General features: G+C 37.5%; 4 protein-coding genes across 5 annotated transcripts; all 4 read right to left on the bottom strand.

Annotated features, from left to right (window-relative positions):
• Positions 1-647: 647 nt before the first annotated feature.
• LOC113765077 (disease resistance protein RGA2-like) lies at positions 648-5447 on the bottom strand. 2 transcript variants are annotated; one of them, XM_027309126.1, is made up of 2 exons: positions 1919-5447; positions 648-922 (listed from the first exon to the last, which is right to left on the bottom strand). In XM_027309126.1, the coding sequence occupies exon 1, from the start codon at positions 5370-5372 to the stop codon at positions 1974-1976; it is 3399 nt and encodes a 1132-aa protein (XP_027164927.1). In that variant the 5' UTR covers positions 5373-5447; the 3' UTR covers positions 648-922; positions 1919-1973. The 2 variants fall into 2 exon arrangements, with proteins under 2 accessions (XP_027164927.1, XP_027164928.1); XM_027309127.1 differs by having other exon boundaries at positions 648-916.
• Positions 5448-9086: 3639 nt separating this feature from the next.
• On the bottom strand, positions 9087-10549 carry LOC113766534 (2-alkenal reductase (NADP(+)-dependent)-like). Its single transcript, XM_027310717.1, has 2 exons — positions 10216-10549; positions 9087-9164 (listed from the first exon to the last, which is right to left on the bottom strand). Exons 1-2 carry the CDS (start codon positions 10450-10452, stop codon positions 9087-9089), a joined length of 315 nt encoding a protein of 104 aa, XP_027166518.1. The 5' UTR covers positions 10453-10549.
• A 1775-nt stretch (positions 10550-12324) lies between these two features.
• On the bottom strand, positions 12325-13116 carry LOC113766533 (protein VARIATION IN COMPOUND TRIGGERED ROOT growth response-like; the record flags this gene model as incomplete). The annotated part of the gene is made up of 1 exon (XM_027310716.1): positions 12325-13116. A coding segment is annotated over exon 1 (792 nt), but the record flags the coding sequence as incomplete, so codon positions are not given.
• A 20-nt stretch (positions 13117-13136) lies between these two features.
• Positions 13137-15595, bottom strand: LOC113766532 (putative disease resistance protein RGA3). The gene is made up of 2 exons (XM_027310715.1): positions 13661-15595; positions 13137-13577 (listed from the first exon to the last, which is right to left on the bottom strand). Exons 1-2 carry the CDS (start codon positions 15593-15595, stop codon positions 13137-13139), a joined length of 2376 nt encoding a protein of 791 aa, XP_027166516.1.
• Between the last annotated feature and the right edge of the window lie 2291 nt (positions 15596-17886).

Genomic DNA, 17886 nt, shown 5'->3' with positions numbered 1-17886 from the left:
TCGATTCATCCGACCAGTTGATCTCTGATCCAATAATTTAGCTGAATCGCTGTTCGGTCCGAAATTAACAATATTGATTTTTTTTTTTACACAAGGACAAAACCAAAGTGAAACAGGATGGAATCACCTGCCCTCTCTATAAAAAAATTGAATACGTATAATAGTCGGACAAAATCATATAAAACACAATCGTGGGTCAGCGAGTTTTTGAGAACGGTTCGATCGATTCGACTAGTAGATCTCTGATCTAATAATTTAGTCGAATCACTATTTAGTCCGAAATTAACAACGTTGATTTTTTTTTTTTTTTTACACAAGGATGAAACCAAAGTGGAACAGGTGGAGTCACCTGCCCTCTCTCCCAAGTCCTTAAAATTTTAAGAGTTTTTTTTTTAAAAAAGATTTCTTCTATAAATTAAACTCTTTGCCCCCACAAAAATGTTCACAAAACTTTTGTCTTAAACTTCAAATTTTTCATGTGCGTGAAATTGAAAGGTGCCCCTCTCAAAGCAAAATTTTCAATTCCATCCCTGGTTGTATGTGATTTTCTTCTTTAAGTTTTTGTTTATCTACTGCGTATATCATATCATGGTAGAGAAAAATAAGAAAAAGATAGGGGAAAACAATAATCAAAAGAAAGGGAAACATGACCAAGATATAATATGTAACATTCAAGAAGCACCAATGTAGGATACAAATTCAAGAAGCAGTAATATAGGATACAAAATAAGGAAAAGGAAATGAGAAAGTACAATTAAAGAAGTAAGAAACGAAAAGCAAAGAATCCCAAGAAGAGAACCGAGGCAGATAGGAGCAGCAACACTTGCACCAGGCATCCAACTGACCGGCATCAAGAGAGGTCCAAAAGACAAAATACAACAATCTTATCGTCTTGGAGATGTGCTTTCTGCCCTTGCTGGTGCTGGAAAAGAAAGTTTCAGTGTTTGTTATAGCTTTTAGCAAGTAACAAAATCATCCAAGAATAAAGAATTTACAAACATAATGCACTCGAGATTCAGGTTCTTCTGGAGAAATCAAGCTTTGTAAGGTTCAGTTACAGAGCACAAAGCAAAAATTTGCTCAGGGAATTGCTAATTATATATGGTAATTAACATGGATCCATATGAGGAAAAGCAGCAGCCAATCCTACCATACATGTCAATTCCTATACTTTGAACTTCTAGATTAACTTGTGCCCATCGTCTAATCATGCAGAAAACAAGAAGAGATAAAGTTGATATGGTTCATTGACAGATGCACAAAAGAAGAGGTATGTAATGAGAGATAATAAAGCAAGAAATTGTAAATGAAGCTCTCACATACATGGTTCGAAGACTTTGGCTATTTTTTATTATTTTTGTTTAGCATACTTTTTTTATATTATTAACAATTTTTAGAATATTAAATTCTTTAAAATTTGCGTCTCACCGAGACCGTGACCGATATGCCGAGACCGATGTGGAACGTTCCAAGCCGCGACCGCGACTTTGAACCATGCTCACATATATGAATCTCAAGGTTGGCACATCTTAGCTTTGAGATAGTCTGTCATGGATTTATTCAATATTTTTCTTATATATGGCTTTACTTCTTTCTAGAGCAGGGACATGTAATGAACCAGCATTAGATGGGATACTAAGTTTGTGATGAAGGGTTGGACGGTATTCAATCTGAACCAACTAGAATATGCGGTTTAATGCATTATCTATACATTAGTTGTAAATTCTACCTTTCGTCTTGTTAAAAGCAATCTATAGCAAAGTGGAGAGTAAGGAAATCACTTTTAGCAGAGCTTTGAGTAGCCATGGATATTGTCGGAAGACTTTCAATAATTCAGCAAGAAATGCAAAAGCGAGACTTATATCTAGGAAAATTTCATACAACGTAGCCACAAAAACAGCATTGAACTGAAACTTACGTGCATGTAGTTGCTGTATTAAGCAAAGTAAGATGAGGCGATGCATTGCACATGTTCATGGCAGCAGCTGAATTTCTGGAATATGAGCAATCTTGTACCATTCTTGGCCGATCTCTTCCTTGCATCTGTCCTTGAGAAGTGGACATTCTTTAATTGTCAATTTCCTTAGGTGACGCATTGCCTCAGCAGAAGGCAAATGCAACAGATTTTTGCAGTCTTCAATGTCCAGTCCTTCGAGTGAATGGATGCTACCCAAGAACTCTGGCAGAGCCACAATCCCGTCAAAATTATGTATCGTTAAAAAGGCCAAGTTGGAGAGATGCTGAATCTGCTCCGGCAAAGATGTGACTGCTTGCCAACCACTTAATATAAGAGACAGCAACGAGGCAAAAGGATGTTGGAATTCTTTGTTCTCATTATCGGTAATAGTAACTCTGCAAGGATTAATGGTATAGCTGGGCCAGGGGAAATAATCAAGATCATGAGAGAAATCACCTAGCACCAATCCTTCTAGTTGAATCTTCCTCGACAGAGGATGCAAATCCTCTGGTTGAATAGCAGGGCACCCCAATAATACAAAAAACCTGATTGATGTACAGACTTCCATTCCACTTGGTAGTGAGCGCAAGTTGTTGCATCCCGCAAGGCTCAGCTCAACTAGAGATCGTAGGGAATGAATATCCGGGATGGAAACAAGATTGGGGCAATCCATTACTCTTAGAATCTCAAGAGATGCCAATCCTCCCACATCCTTTGGTAGATGACTTAAACTAATGCATCCCGAAATACATAGTTCTTTAATGCATCTAAGGTTGTGCCAAACACCATCTGGCAGGCTTACCAATTTGGGACAGAGCTCGACTTTTAAAATCTCCAAAGAAGGGAATATCTTGACCAATGAATGTGATGAATCGTGGCACATTAAACCTGACCACTCTATCAAATCAGGCATATCCTCCAGAATTAGTTCTTTTAGTGCCGGAAATGAAACCACAGCATCCCCTGCTAGGCCACTTGGATTGCTACTACTTGCATCATCAACATTTTTCCAACCGAAGAAATCAGTGCCGATGCAATTTACACTTTTCATTCCAATTATGTTGACAATATTGAGGTGAGGGAGGTGCCCAAGTCGTGGAATTTGCTGACACTTGTTGAAGTTCCTCAGCACGATCTTCACAAGATTGCGAAACACCAAAGGATGGCTTGTGGTCAGCATCCACGATGGAAGGCTTCGGCCCATAAAGTTTTCCATTGTGAAACCTTTCAAATTTGGGTGAGGTTCAAGACCTTTCAAGACATCCTCATCAGTGGATTCGTCTCTGGTCCTAGTATCCCAGTGAAGTTCCAAACTATCAAGGTTTATCTTTGTGGATATTTTTGCTTTGATTGCTTCCTCTTGGTTGCTAACATTCTGGAGATCAAAGATCTTGAGGTCGCCCCTGAGATTGTGCAAATGCCCCAACTGATCAATTTGACATCCCTTATCTTGACTTACATAGAAGAAAGGCAACGTCTGAAGAGAGCTCAGCTGTCCTATATCAGGAAGCAAACATGGCTTGCCATTGATGATTCCATCTTTTTCAATGCACAAATGCCTCAGGTTAACCAAATTTCCAAAATTTTTGGGAAGCTGTTGCAGATTACTAAGCCTCATTGTTTGCAAATTGTACAACTGTGTGATGGGATTTGGGAGTTCTGTTATTGAAGTCCTGGAGATGTCAAGATATCTTAAAAGCTTTAACTTTCCAATCGTGGCTGGCAATTCCTTAACTTCTTCATCAACAAGAAATAAGACTCGAAGGCTTTTACAAACGATCGGCAAACCATGTGCAAGGTTCAAAATCAAAGTTCGCAGCTTTAAAAGACTTTCCCTACCGGTTATAAGTTCAGCCGAGGGAAACAAGAAAATGGACTCTTTGGCTACTTCTTGAACAAAGTCATACACAAGATCGTGAATAGTGAATTTTATAGTTCTTCCAAACCCATCCTTCTCGTAAACTTGCAACAAAGAAGTCCGGAACAAAATACTCATGTAGTTACTTCCAACATCCTCCATTTCCAGGTGACTTCCCTTGGAAGGATTAAGCAATCCCTGTGCCATCCAAAGTTGTATCATGATTTCCACTGATATAAAGCCACCGTTTCCCATTATAATACAACATAAAAGACATTGTTTCAACGACAATGAAGGCAAATGATCGTAGCTTAACTTTATAGCGGATCTGACTCTACTTCCAGCTTCTTCCATTGCAGTCCAGGTTTCACTATGTTCTATTTTTGACCACTCACGTTCATCCTTTTTGGAGTACAACAAACCTCCTATTGCCTTTACTGCCAATGGCACACCACCGCACTTAGCAACAATTTTTCTTCCTATATTTATCAATTCAGGAGTCTTTATTGCTGCACAACCGCGACCAAATGCTATTTTCTCAAACAATTCCCAGCTATCACCATCAGAAAGTGTTCCCAATTGACAAGGAAAAGATGCTTGCATGATTGAAACAACTGTCTCGTTTCGAGTTGTCACGATTATCCTACTTTCGTCCGATCCACCTATCCCTCGCAGACACTTCCTCATTCTATCCCATTTCTCTGCATCTTCATTCCAAACATCATCCAGTACAAGCAAGAATCTTTTGGTTTTAAGTACCTCGTTAAGCTTTCCTACAATTGCCTCTGCAACTGTCAGATTAGGGTTGGTTCCTGTAAGAGACTCTACCATCTTATTTAAGAGTCTTTCAACATTGAAATCTTCTGACACGTGGATCCACAATTTATGATCAAAATGCCTCAGCACCTTTTCATTTTTGTAGACTAGCTGAGCAATCGTTGTCTTGCCCAAACCAGCCATCCCAACTACACCAATAACTGATAAGTTATTACCATCCTTCTCTGAAGAAGTTAACAAGTTTACAACCTCGTTCAATTCCTCACTCCTTCCCACAATACTGGAATCATCAACAAAAGGATCAATAGTACTAGATCGATCACTTCTGGGATCGTTAGACATGTTAACTAACTCAACAGGCCTAAGTCCAATCCTTTCCGCTTCCTGATAAACTTTCTTTATACTCAAGTTCATGTTCTTAATCTTGTGAGCAAATTTGAAACGGAATGCGAGCGGATATGAACCAGAAAAGAAGCTACGAACCTGGTCTTGCTTGCGCTTCTTCAACTTTTTGCGAAGAACTTCATATGCAAACTCGTCCAGCAAGTACTCAGCCTCGGACGACACATCCTGGAGCCTTCTAAGCCAAAGATCAACGGCGTTGCTTCTGTTATTCTTGCATTCAGCATCAAGAAGCAAAGCTTGAATCATCTCCAGATCTCGAGCTAAACTTTCAAGATCTTCCTTGACACCCCACACTATGTCGATCTCTTCAGCCACAAGTGAAATTAACTTACTCCGAACTCCCTCTATAACAATATTAAGCAAAACATCAGCCATCTCACTTTTGTATTCCTACGAGAGGAAGAATTGCTCGCTAATCTGTGTGATATTAGCAAAGAACAAAGAAGTCAACGGCCTTTTGAGGAGGGGGACTGAAAGAAGAAAATGAAATGGCGACAGGGTGTTAGTATAAGGCAAAGGTAACTAATTCCGATACAAAAATGTACAAAAATATAAAGGGATAAGAGGACCACTCACAAAGAAGCTGAGGTGTAATTACCAATAACCGAGTTGATTCGTACGCGGTCAACTATTTTCCGTTCTTTGTTAAAGGGTCAAAACTTGAATGCCATATAATCTTTGTCCTTCTATTTCTCCTCATTTACAGATTAATTTGGGTATAAAAAGATCGAATAATAATTCTTTATACACTGGTAGTGTAGAATTTTTTCTACACTAGCATGTTTATATCATCCCATGTAACATGTATTGAAATTTGAAATTTAAATAATACGCATGTTATGCATATATTTATAGGTGTTAATGTAAAAGAAATCACTGTACTATCGCGTATAAAAAAGTTAATCTAAAAGGATGTAGAATATTACTGCACAAAGTATTAAGTCTCAAACCTGGAAGAGTAAATTATTATGCAAACAATACAAATTAAATTTACCAAAATTGGGATTCAGAGCTAATAAAGCCCAAATTTGACTTCGAAGTCTATTGGCAGTGAAAACTTGACAAAACCCAAGAGATAGCTTCTGCAATCAGACAGTGTCTTAACTTACAATTTTCAAGTTCTTTGCCTCTCATGTCATACTCTCTACTCAAGAATATCTCATGCCAACTTGCGTACGAATAATTTACCTTAAGTAGAAAAGGTAAATTACTTATAACTCCTTGTTCTTTTGCATTATACCACATGATTTTTCTAAAATTTTAACATATCCATATAACCCTCCTCAAGTTCTATTTAAAATAAAAAAAAATGGACGGGAGAAGGGGAAGAGGGGAAACTAGAAGGGCTCTAGACCTGATCATGTGACCAAATTCAGGGGAAGAGGGGCTGCGGGTCCAGGGAGAGAAGAAAATAGAAGGGAAAAGAGAGGGAGGAGGGGATGGTGGAGAAAAAGGATAGTTTTTTTTTTTTCGTAACGGTACATCTAATCTAATCTAATCTACTCATACTTCTACTCCTAAGGGAGGGAGGGAGAGTCTAATCTATGGAGTGGCCCAACTAAGTCGGGGGAATCTAATGCGGACTAAATCACCATCAGACTAGATGAGTGCACCACGCACTCGTATAGATTAAGAATAAATTTCATATAGAGGCACATTGATTAAAGGTAAGATTTGGACCTTTGATCTTCTACCCCATAATTAATGTAATAGCCAACTCCTCTAAAGGGAGTTGGTTAAGGAAAAGGATGGTTGGAGAGGGGGAAAACGGAGGGTGAGAGTACAAGGAAGAAAAGAGGAAAGAAAGAATGGGGAAAGAAAGGAGGCAAGAGATGGTAGGTAGAGGTAGGAGGGGGAAGAGGAGATGGCTGGTAGCATAGGTACGTGAGGGGCCTCCATTCCCCCAAGTTTTGAAAATTTATAGTTTTTCTCTAAGCAAAATTTTCAAAAAATTTATGTGTAAATTTAAACTTTTGCCCTCACAAAAAATTAAAAATATTTTTAGTTGTGTACTTAAATTTTAGTTGAATTAGAGTTTGTCCCTTCAAAGAAAATTTTTTGATTCCACCTATTGGTGGTGGGTAGCCAAGGAAGAGAAAGGAAGGTGATGATAGGTGGCCAAGGGAGGCAAAGTTGGAAGTGGTGGTGTCAGCACCACAATTCAAAGGAATTGGGTTAATTACACTTGCCACTCGAATTTGACCTGAATAATACTGTGCTCCCTTGTACTGCAAATAGATGCAATTTACCTCTTCTTAAGGTTACTTTGTTAACAGGCTCGAGATAACGTATTCTTTGAAAGCTCCCTATATATATATATATATATATATATATATATATATGTATAGGATGCAAAGAATTTAAAATCTGAAAATTTGTAACTGTGCTATTTACTCAAAAAATTTTCCCTATATTTCTATTCCAGTTAGGTCTCATGCTGCTTGCAGAAGATAAAACTTATTTTCCAGATGATAATTTTGTTGAATAATTACGGATGGAATTGATTTTGTTGTTACTGAGTTGCCTTCATGCTGCTCAAGGTTATATTGTGAGATCAATCACGGCATCAAGCATCTTTCCTCCGACATTCTCAATGTAAAATGTCAATGCCATCTGGAAAGTACCTAAGGGAAAAAAGATAGAAAGTCAGGAATGCTGATTTTTTTTTTCTGACATTTTCTTACGAAAGTAAGAATTTTTGGCAAATAAACCTAACTCCCCACAGTAACTCCAAAAGCCGGTAACTTTTGGAGTCCTGTGAGGGACTTATAAACCTAAACCCCAACCCCCCATTACCGATGTGGGATAGAAAACCCCACAGGGGTGCCCCGCTACTAAGAGATAAAGACCTCCCAAACCCCCTGAGAATGAGTTTTCTTTCTGACATTTTCTTACGAAAGTAAGAATTTTTGGCAAATAAACCTAACTCCCCTGATTTACTTTGAGCAGTCCAAAGTCAGAAACTGACAGCGACAGAATCGTCCTCCTCTAATGCGCCAACATGACATGCAAGAAAAGAATGAAAGCTGGCAAATTAAGGGATGCTTGTTTCACAGATTGGAAACGGAAATGGAAATGGAATCATAGACTTTGGTTTTGAAATTAAACTTTTCATTCCAATATCTAAGTTGGTTCACACATTGAAATTAGCATCATTCCAATTCGTGATGCTTGGTTTGATGAGTGTTTCGGAATTAAATGCAATTAAATTCCAAATTTACCTTTGATATAACAATTCTTATAAAACAAAAGAATTATACATACAACAAATTAACATCTCCATAATTGTAACTACAATAGTTATTAGCTTTTTGATAAAAGATAAGAAAATCATCAATCATAAAAAAATTAATACCAGAAAATAAATATATTGGCTGCATTAACAAGTCGTTTGTGGTTCCTACATTAGATAACGATTTGAAATAGACCTCTCCTTTGTAGAATTGAAAGGTCGCAATTTGTACGCCAAGAAAGGCTATGGTAGAAAAGAAAAAGGACTCGACATTCAGTTTACCTAGAAGATACCCAGACACTTTTAAGATGGTTCCAATTTAGTACTTTTTTTTCTTGGTTTGTAAAATGTTCATTTTTTTTTATAGCCTAAGGGTATTAAAGGCACTAAAATAATCTCTCTCCTCAAACATGAATTTTTTAATATTACTTTTGGTTAGAAGGGCTTCCAATGTTACCAAAATGTCAATTCAAGGGGTGCTAAGTGAGATTTTGAAAACCTCAAGGGTGCTAGGTGATATTTCATAAAACCTCAGGGGAGGTTTATGAAATTATCCCTTATAATAAAAGACTCGAGCAATTAACTCATGGACCTAATTGCTGATCACTCTCTGATGGCAGTTCCCTTGAGAGCAGATCTTACATCACTATACATAAAGGAGGTATATCCCATTCCTACCATAGCAAACAACTGTAAAGTGCTTCAATCAGACTGCTAAAGCTTACTAAAGTTCCACACAAAGCCTTTAAAGATAACGAACATCCAATGCTGGAAATCTCCAATAAGAAAAGGAAGTAACTTCTACACTGTTGTGAATTTTAAAGCGAGTCTCTGGATCAGCAATTACACTGTATTCTTCAACACTGCAGATCACCCTTGTTGAATTTTGGATCGTCCGACTCCAAAACTCTAGCCACTCCGAGACCCACTATAGGCTACAAAGTGAATCAGTATCAAGTTATGAATTTGACTTGAGTCTACTCATGAAAAGCAAAACTTCTGCCCCTTCAATTGCACCATAAACAACTACATGTATTACACCTATTATGTTATATCCAAAGTCATGGGACTTATCTCAAGTAGACAACCATTTATGGGACTGCAATAAGTAACAATGAACAGAGAAAAAACCAACTTCAATCTATTGGTTCTCCAGCCAAATGATAAGCAAAGCCACTGTGGAAAACATAGAAAAATGTTTCCAAAATTGAATTCTTTGACATGTGTACTGAAAAAGAAAAGCATAATCAGGCAACCAGTGAATGTTCTTTGTGAAATCACTACACATTGTCAACATTACTCTTTGGAGTTATAATGCTTTCTACTGTCATGTAGAGTTATAAATCAAAGTGCATCCTTCTCTTAAATTAATACTCTGGAGATTCCCAAATAGTTAACTTACTCCAACACTGAACAAACTGTTCTTTGAATATTTTTGCTCCATCATTTTCCATGTGATGCAGAAAACCATAAAGGCCCACATGCTCTTGGTTTCAATCTACTTTTGAGTTTCATTTCTTCACAGAAAGATGAATCAAGGTCAACTGCTAACCAGGTCAAACATAATTACATATTCTAGATATACACATGCAAGTCAGAATTCTCATATGATCTTATTTAACTGTACAAAAATAAAAACTTTTGACTGTTTCATGACTTCAGAGTCAAGTGAATACTTCAAAATCAACCATAAAAGCGAGCAAGCCGCAGATGTTCAGATTAACACCAATTAAGCAACACAACATAAAATTCACAAATGAAAAATTCGAATTTCCACTCATGCAGACTAACTCTACGTAAAAATTCTACATGACGCCTAAAAAAAAAAGGTCTGGAAATCCAATTGTCACTCTATCTCTAGCACTACAATTGCATGTACTGATTAAACACCCGTTAACCACTCCAGTTTAAACCAATAAAAAAAAGGAACAAAAGAAAAGAAGAGAGAAACACAAAACGTACAAACATTCACAGAAAGTGACTTACAGAGCCAGGAGTGTAGGCCTCAGCATAATGACCTTCAAGCTTGCGCATGCGGGATCTCATATAAGGATCACAAGACAAATACAGATTCTTCACCAAGATTGCCCCTGAATAATCGCCGCCATCTGGAAGCTTCAACTTCAAAGCAGTCGTTTTCACCTCCATATCACTCTCTTTTGGGAAGCCACTCACATAATTCTTCAGTATAACGTGCTTATTGCTCACTTCTTCCTCTGCCATTTTCTGAAATCCTCTCCCCAAGAAGAGAACAACCCTTTTCTTCTCTGAACTAAATATTGGTGGGTTTTTTTTATCTCTTTGGAAATGGAGACTGAAATGTGCAATGGGTCGGAATTAAAAGCGGATTCTTGTTTTTGTTTTGTTGTTTAACTTATAGGTTTGATTATTTGGAATTTGTTTTTTTTTAATCATAAATGATAACGCAGGCATTGATATCCTATGAAACTTTGGTAGGTCAGGTAAAATTGGATTATTGGCCAGCTGATTTTGCAATATGAGGCAGAGGTGCAAAAGAGATGAATTACCAAATAGGAGTGGAAAGAAGAAGTTTTGCATGACTTTCTGAAGCTTGGATTGCGGGCTATTTCTGATGTTTTAAAGTGATCTATTGACAGGGCCATTAGCTTAAAAAGCATAAGCAATGGACATAGAGGGAATGACATTAGGCCGCTATGATCACTCTACTGTACATGAATCTAATGCAGTTCGGGTTGTGTGTGGTTGGATCTGATTATAGACAGTAATTTTTACATTATTTGATATATAATTATATTATATTATTGTACTTGGATTAAAAGTGGTGCACATGAATAAAATAGTTGCCATATATTCAATAGTGATGTATATGAATGAAATACTTGACAAATATATTTGTATAGCATTAAAATATATTTGTATGTCAAAAATTTGAACACGTACAACAATCGGATAAAATCATAAAGAACATAATCGTGGGTTAGCGAATTTTTGAGAACGATTCGATCGATCCGATCAGTTGAACCGGATCCAATAGTTTAGACGGATCACTATTCGGTCCGAAATTAACTACACTAATATTTTTTGCACAAGGACGGAGCCGAAGCGGAACAGGATGGAATCACCTGCCCCCCTCCCAAGTCCTTAGAATTTTAAGGTTTTTTTTTTTAAAAAAAAAAATTTCTTCTATAAATGAAACTTTTCGCCCCCACAAAAAATGTTCAAAAAACTTTTGTCCTAAACTTCTAAGTTTTCATGTGCATGAAATTGAAAGCTAAGGTGGCCCTCTCAAAGCAAAATTTTCAATTCCATCCCTGGTTGTATATGAATTTCTTCTTTAAGTTTTTGTTTATCTACTGTGTATATCATATCATGGTAGACAAAAATAAGAAACAGATAAGGGAAAACAACAACCAAAAGAAAGGGAAACATGACCAAGATATAATATGTAACATTCAAGAAGCACCAATATAGGATACAAATTCAAGAAGCACTAATACACGATACAAAATAAGGAAAAGGAAATGAGGAAGTACTATTAAAGAAGAAACGAAAAGCAAAGAATCCCAAGAAGAGAAGAGAGGCAGATAGAAGCAGCAACACTTGCACCAGGCATCCAACTGATCGGCATCAAGAGAGGTCCAAGAGACAAAATACAACAATCTTATCGTCTTGGAGATGTGCTTTCTGCCCTTGCTGGTGCTGGAAAAGAAAGTTTCAGTGTTTGTTATAGCTTTTAGCAAGTAACAAAATTATCCAAGAATAAAGAATTTACAAACATAATGCACTCGAGAATCAGGTTCTTCTGGAGAAATCAAGCTTTGTAAGGTTCACTTCAGAGCACATGGCAAAAGTTGCTTAGGTAATTGCTAATTATATATGGTAATTAACATGGATCCATATGAGGAAAAGCAGCAGCGGAACAGCATTGAACTGAAACTTACGTGCATGTAGTTGCTGTATTAAGCAAAGTAAGATGAGGCGATGCATTGCACATGTTCATGGCAGCAGCTGAATTTCTGGAATACGAGCAATCTTGTCCCATTCTTGGCCGATCTCTTCCTTGCATCTGTCCTTGAGAAGTGGACAATGTTCAATTGTCAATTTCCTTAATTTGGCGAGGCGACGCATTGCATCAGCAGAAGGCAAATACAACAGATTTTTGCAGTGTCTAATGCGCAGATGTTGGAGTGAATGGATGCTACCCAAGAACTCTGGCAGAGCCTCAATCCCGTCAAATTGCCGTATATCTAAATCGGCCAAGTTGGAGAGATGCTGAATTTGTTCCGGCAGAGATGTGACTGCTTGCCAACCCCATAATGCAAGAGACCGCAACGAGGCAAAAGGATGTTGGAATTCTTTGTTCTCATTATCGGTAATAGTAACTCTGCAAGGATTAATGGCGTAGCTGGGCCAGGGGAAATAATCAAGATCATGAGAGAAACCACCTAGCGCCAATCGTCGTAGTTGAGTCATCCTCGACAGAGGATGCAAATCCTCTGGTTGAATAGCAGGGCACGTCAATAATATAAAGCCCAACAAGATTGATGTACAGACTTCCATTCCACTTGGTAGTGAGCGCAAGTTGTCGCATCCCGCAAGATTCAGCTGAAATAGAGATCGTAGGGAATGAATATCTGGAATGGAAACAAGATTGGGGCAATACATTACTGTTAGAATCTCAAGAGATGCCAATCCTCCCACGTCCTTTGGTAGATGACTTAAACTATCGCAACTCGAAATACTTAGTTCTTTAATGCATCTAAGGTTCTGCCAAACACCATCAGGCAGGCTTACCAATTTGGGACAGTTCTTGACTTTTAAAATCTCCAAAGAAGGGAATATCTTGACTACTGCATGTGATGAATCGTGGCACAGCAAACCTGACCACTCTATCAAATCAGGCATATCCTCCAGAATTAGTTCTTTTAGTGCCGGAAATGAAACCACACAGCATCCCCTGCTAGGCCACTTGGATTGCTACTTGCATCATCAACATTTTTCCAACCGAAGAAATCAGTGCTGATGCAATTTATACTTTTCATTCCAATTATGTTGACAATATTGAGGTGAGGGAGGTGCCAAAGTGGTGGAATTTTCTGACACTTGTTAAAGTTCCTCAGTATGATCTTCACAAGATTGCGAAAGACCAAAGGATGGCTTGTGGTCAGCATCCACGATGGAAGGCTTCGGCCCATAAAGTTTTCCATTGTGAAACCTTTCAAATTTGGGTGAGGTTCAAGGCCTTTCAAGACATCCTCATCAGTGGATTCGCCTCTGGTCGTAGTATCCCAGTGAAGTTCCAAACTTTCAAGGTTTATCTTTGTGGAAATTTTTGCTTTGATTGCTTCCTCATGGTTGCTAACATTCTGGAGATCAAAGATCTTCAGGTCGCCCCTGAGATTGTGCAAATGCCCCAACTGATCAATTGACATCCCTTATCTTGACTTACATAGAAGAAAGGCAACGTCTGAAGAGAGCTCAACTGTCCTATATCAGGAAGCAAACATGGCTTGCCGTTGATGATTCCATCTTTTCCAATGTCCAAATGCCTCAGATTAGCCAAATGTCCAAAATTTTTGGGAAGCTGTTGCAGATTACTGAGTTTCATTGTTTGCAAATTGTACAACCGTGTGATGGGAATTGGGAGCTCTGTTATTGAAGTCCTGGAGATGTCAAGATATCTTAAAAGCTTCAACTTTCCAATCGTGGTTGGCAATTCCTTAACATCTTCATCATCAACACGTAAGACTCGAAGGCTTTTACGAACGTTCGGCAAATCATGTGCAAGGCCATCGCTCAAAATCAAAGTTCGTGGCTTTAAAAGTTCGGGAACCAAGAAAATGGACTCTTTAGCTGCCTCTTTAACAAAGTCATACATAAGATCGTGAATAGTGCATTTTATAGTTCTTCCAAACCCATCCTTCTCGGAAACTTGCAACAAAGAAGTCCGGAGCAAAATACTCATGTAGTTACGGCCAACATCCTCCATTTCCAGGTGACTTCCCGTGGAAGGATTAAGCAATCCCTGTGCCATCCAAAGTTGTATCATGCTTTCCACTGGTATAACGTCACCCTTTGTCATCATAGTACAATATGAAAGACATTGTTTCAACGACAATGAAGGCAAATGATCGTAGCTTAACTTTATAGCGGATCTGACTCTACTTCCAGCTTCTTCCATTGTAGCCCAGGTTTCACTATTTTCTATTTTTGACCACTCACGTTCATCCTTTTTGGAGTACAACAAACCTCCTATTGCCTTTACTGCCAATGGCACACCACCGCACTTAGCAACAATTTTTCTTCCTATATTTATCAATTCAGGAGTCTTTACTGCTGCACAACCGTGACCAAATGCTATTTTCTCAAACAATTCCCAGCTATCACCAGCAGAAAGTATTCCCAATGGACAGGTAAAAGATGCTTGCATGATTGAAACAACTGTCTGGTTTCGAGTTGTCACAATTATCCTACTTTCGTCCGATGCACCTATCCCTCGCAGACACTTCCTCATTCTATCCCATTTCTCTGCATCTTCATTCCAAACATCATCCAGTACAAGCAAGAATCTTTTACTTTTAAGTACCTCGTTAAGCTTTCCCACAATTGCCTCTGCAACTGTCAGATTAGGGTTGGTTCCTGTAAGAGACTCTACCATCTTATTTAAGAGTCTTTCAACATCGAAATCTTCTGACACGTGGATCCACAATTTCTGATCAAAATGCCTCAGCACCTTTTCATTTTGGTAGACTAGCTGAGCAATCGTTGTCTTGCCCAAACCAGCCATCCCAACTATACCAATAACTGATAAGTTATTACCATCCTTCTCTGAAGAAGTTAACAAGTTTACAACCTTGTTCACTTCCTCACTCCTTCCCACAATACTGGAATCATCAACAAAAGGATCAGTAGTACTAGATCGATCACTTCTAGGATTGTTAGACATGTTACCTATCTCGACAGGGCTAAGTCCAAGCCTTTTCGCTTCCTGATAAACTTTCTTTATACTCAAGTTCATGTTCTTAATCTTGTGAGCAAATTTGAAACGGAATGCGAGCGGATTAGAACCAGAAAAGAAGATACGAACCTGGTCTTGCTTGCGCTTCTTCAACTTGTTGCGAAGAACTTCATATGCAAACTTGTCCAGCAAGTACTCAGCCTCGGACGACACATCCTGGAGCCTTCTAAGCCAAAGATCAACGGCGTTGCTACTGTTATGCTTGCATTCAGCATCAACAAGCAAAGCCTGAATCATCTCCAGATTTCGAGCTAAACTTTCAAGATCTTCCTTGACACCCCACACTGTGTTGATCTCTTCAGCCACAAGTGAAATCAACTTATTCAGAACTCCCTCTATAACAACATTAAGCAAAACATCAGCCATCTCACTTTTGTATTCCTACAAGAGGATGAATTGCTCTCTAATCTGTGTGATAGTAGCAAAGAACAAAGAAGTCAATAGCCTTTTGAGGAGGGGGACTGAAAGAAGTCAAAATTTAATGTATAACCTGCATTAATTTAAGAAAAGAATATTGTAAATATGTGGCATTTACCAGTCATACATGGATGTTGAGAAAACCAGTGATATATATATATATATATATATATATATATATATATAAGGGTAAATTCCACTTTAACCCTCTGTGGTTTAGCATTTTTTTACATAATCTCCCTATAAGGGCAAATTTTTTTACTCGACTCGACTCGATTCGGCTCGTTTGCAGCTCTAAATTCTCAATAGATAAACTCAAAGAAACCATATCCAACGGCTGAAGTGTTGCCAAAATATCGTCCACCAGATCATTGTCAACACATGGACCACATAATATAAATGCTATATCCCAAAAAAGACCACTCCCTTGTAATTGTCACATTATGAGGTATGAAAAGGTTATCCTATATTATTTTGGGAAGGTAACAGCAATAATATCACCTTCCAGCTATTAGATCAAATATTTAAAATCAATTGAACAGCAGGATATTACTGCCAAATCATTAGTGCATATTTTCTTATATAAGAGCTTCCCACAAGCAATATGCAAATATGATTCTCCCCTTCATTGTTCAATATGATAGTGGTGGTTTTGATCAGACCTCAATTTCCTACAAACTCACAGGCATATTTGCTCATGCCTAAATTTGATCAAACCACGACTTTTTTTGCAACTTCAAGAATTTCAAAAGCAGCCTCGACGGTCTTAGGGAGTTTATTTTTTCTAGGACAAATTACACTTTATCTCTTTATGGTTTAGTATTTTTTTACATAATCCCCTATAGTTTCAAAAGTTATACATAACCCCTTCATGGTTTGGATTAAAATGTCAAAGTGACGGAAATAGTCATTTATAATGGAGTTACCTAAAATGTCAAAAATACCCTTACGTAAAGTTGAAAATTATTTATTAACCAAGGGGGGGTTATGTGTATATTTTGAAAGTCATAAGGAGATTATATGGTAAAATATAAAAATCATATGGAGTTACTGTGTCATATATTTATAAGAGTAATTTCGATACTTTTAAAAGTTCCGTTATGAATGACTATTTCCGTAACTTTGATACTAGTGTAGAATTTGTTGATGTAAGTGGTACAGAAGCACACAAAAGTACAGAAATTTGTAACACTAAATTTCACAAAGAAACCAGGTAGAAGAAAACCTTTTCTCCAATGATGAATCTTTATTTTGTCTTTAATTCCTTTGAGTTCTACATTTATAACTTTTATTACGTATTAGAGAAAGAATTTTTAGCCTATACTTTAGCAATATTTGATGTTAGCTGGAATTGTGATCTATATATGGTTATGTTTTCTTTTTATTTGGAATCAACGAAATAGGAAACTGTTGATTGGCGAGAAGAAAAGGACGGTAGATTGAAGACCTGTTTTTATGTTAATTTACATGCAAAACATTTTTTTCAATTTAATTTCGTGTAAATCAGCAAACGCTCTATAATGACTCCTTTTAACTGTTTCCGTGGTACAGATTTTTATTTCAAAATTTGGTTCTTTTCTGGAAACAATTATTGAGCCATCTGTTGCCTTCAAGGTAGCTGTATGAATGGACATTTAAATAGGAAGAAGTCAATCAAGGATGTGTAAGTTACCAATGGAGTCCACCTTGGCCTCCAAAGTTAAATCATAGAAAATACATCCAACTAAAAACAGTTTAATTTGAGAACAGTAACACAATTCAAAGTATCCATTAATGGGGAGAAAGCTCAGTCTGGTCATTTTTTTCACTCAATTATAGCTCTATTAACTGCTTCTTTTCTCACCTTGTTCAGGGAGTCTTGTCGAAGGACATGGATGTGTTACCTTTGTTGTCAAACCCGAGATGGGTAAATTTGATATGCAATTCAAAAAAGAAAAAAACAGTGGAATTATTGATTGAAAGATAATTCTTCTACTAGAAATGAAGCCTTAAATTGCCGCAGTGATTCTTGACAAAGTCCAGGAAATAGCCTTAGATGTAAACCATGGCTTTTGTATTCTTTCCTCGTATTCAATCAACCAATATCTTGTGCCAACTTGTATGTACTTTTTTTTTCTTTTTTGGGCAAATTTCACTTTACCCCCTGTGATTTAGCATATTTACATAACCCTCCTATAGTTTTAAAAACTATATATAATCCCCTCATGGTTTGGATTAAAGTGTCAAAGTGATGGGAATGA

The sequence above is a fragment of the Coffea eugenioides genome, chromosome 3 (genome assembly GCF_003713205.1).
Source record: "Coffea eugenioides isolate CCC68of chromosome 3, Ceug_1.0, whole genome shotgun sequence".
Classification (NCBI taxonomy): Eukaryota; Viridiplantae; Streptophyta; class Magnoliopsida; order Gentianales; family Rubiaceae; genus Coffea; species Coffea eugenioides.
This window is presented reverse-complemented; position numbering and strand designations above follow the sequence as displayed.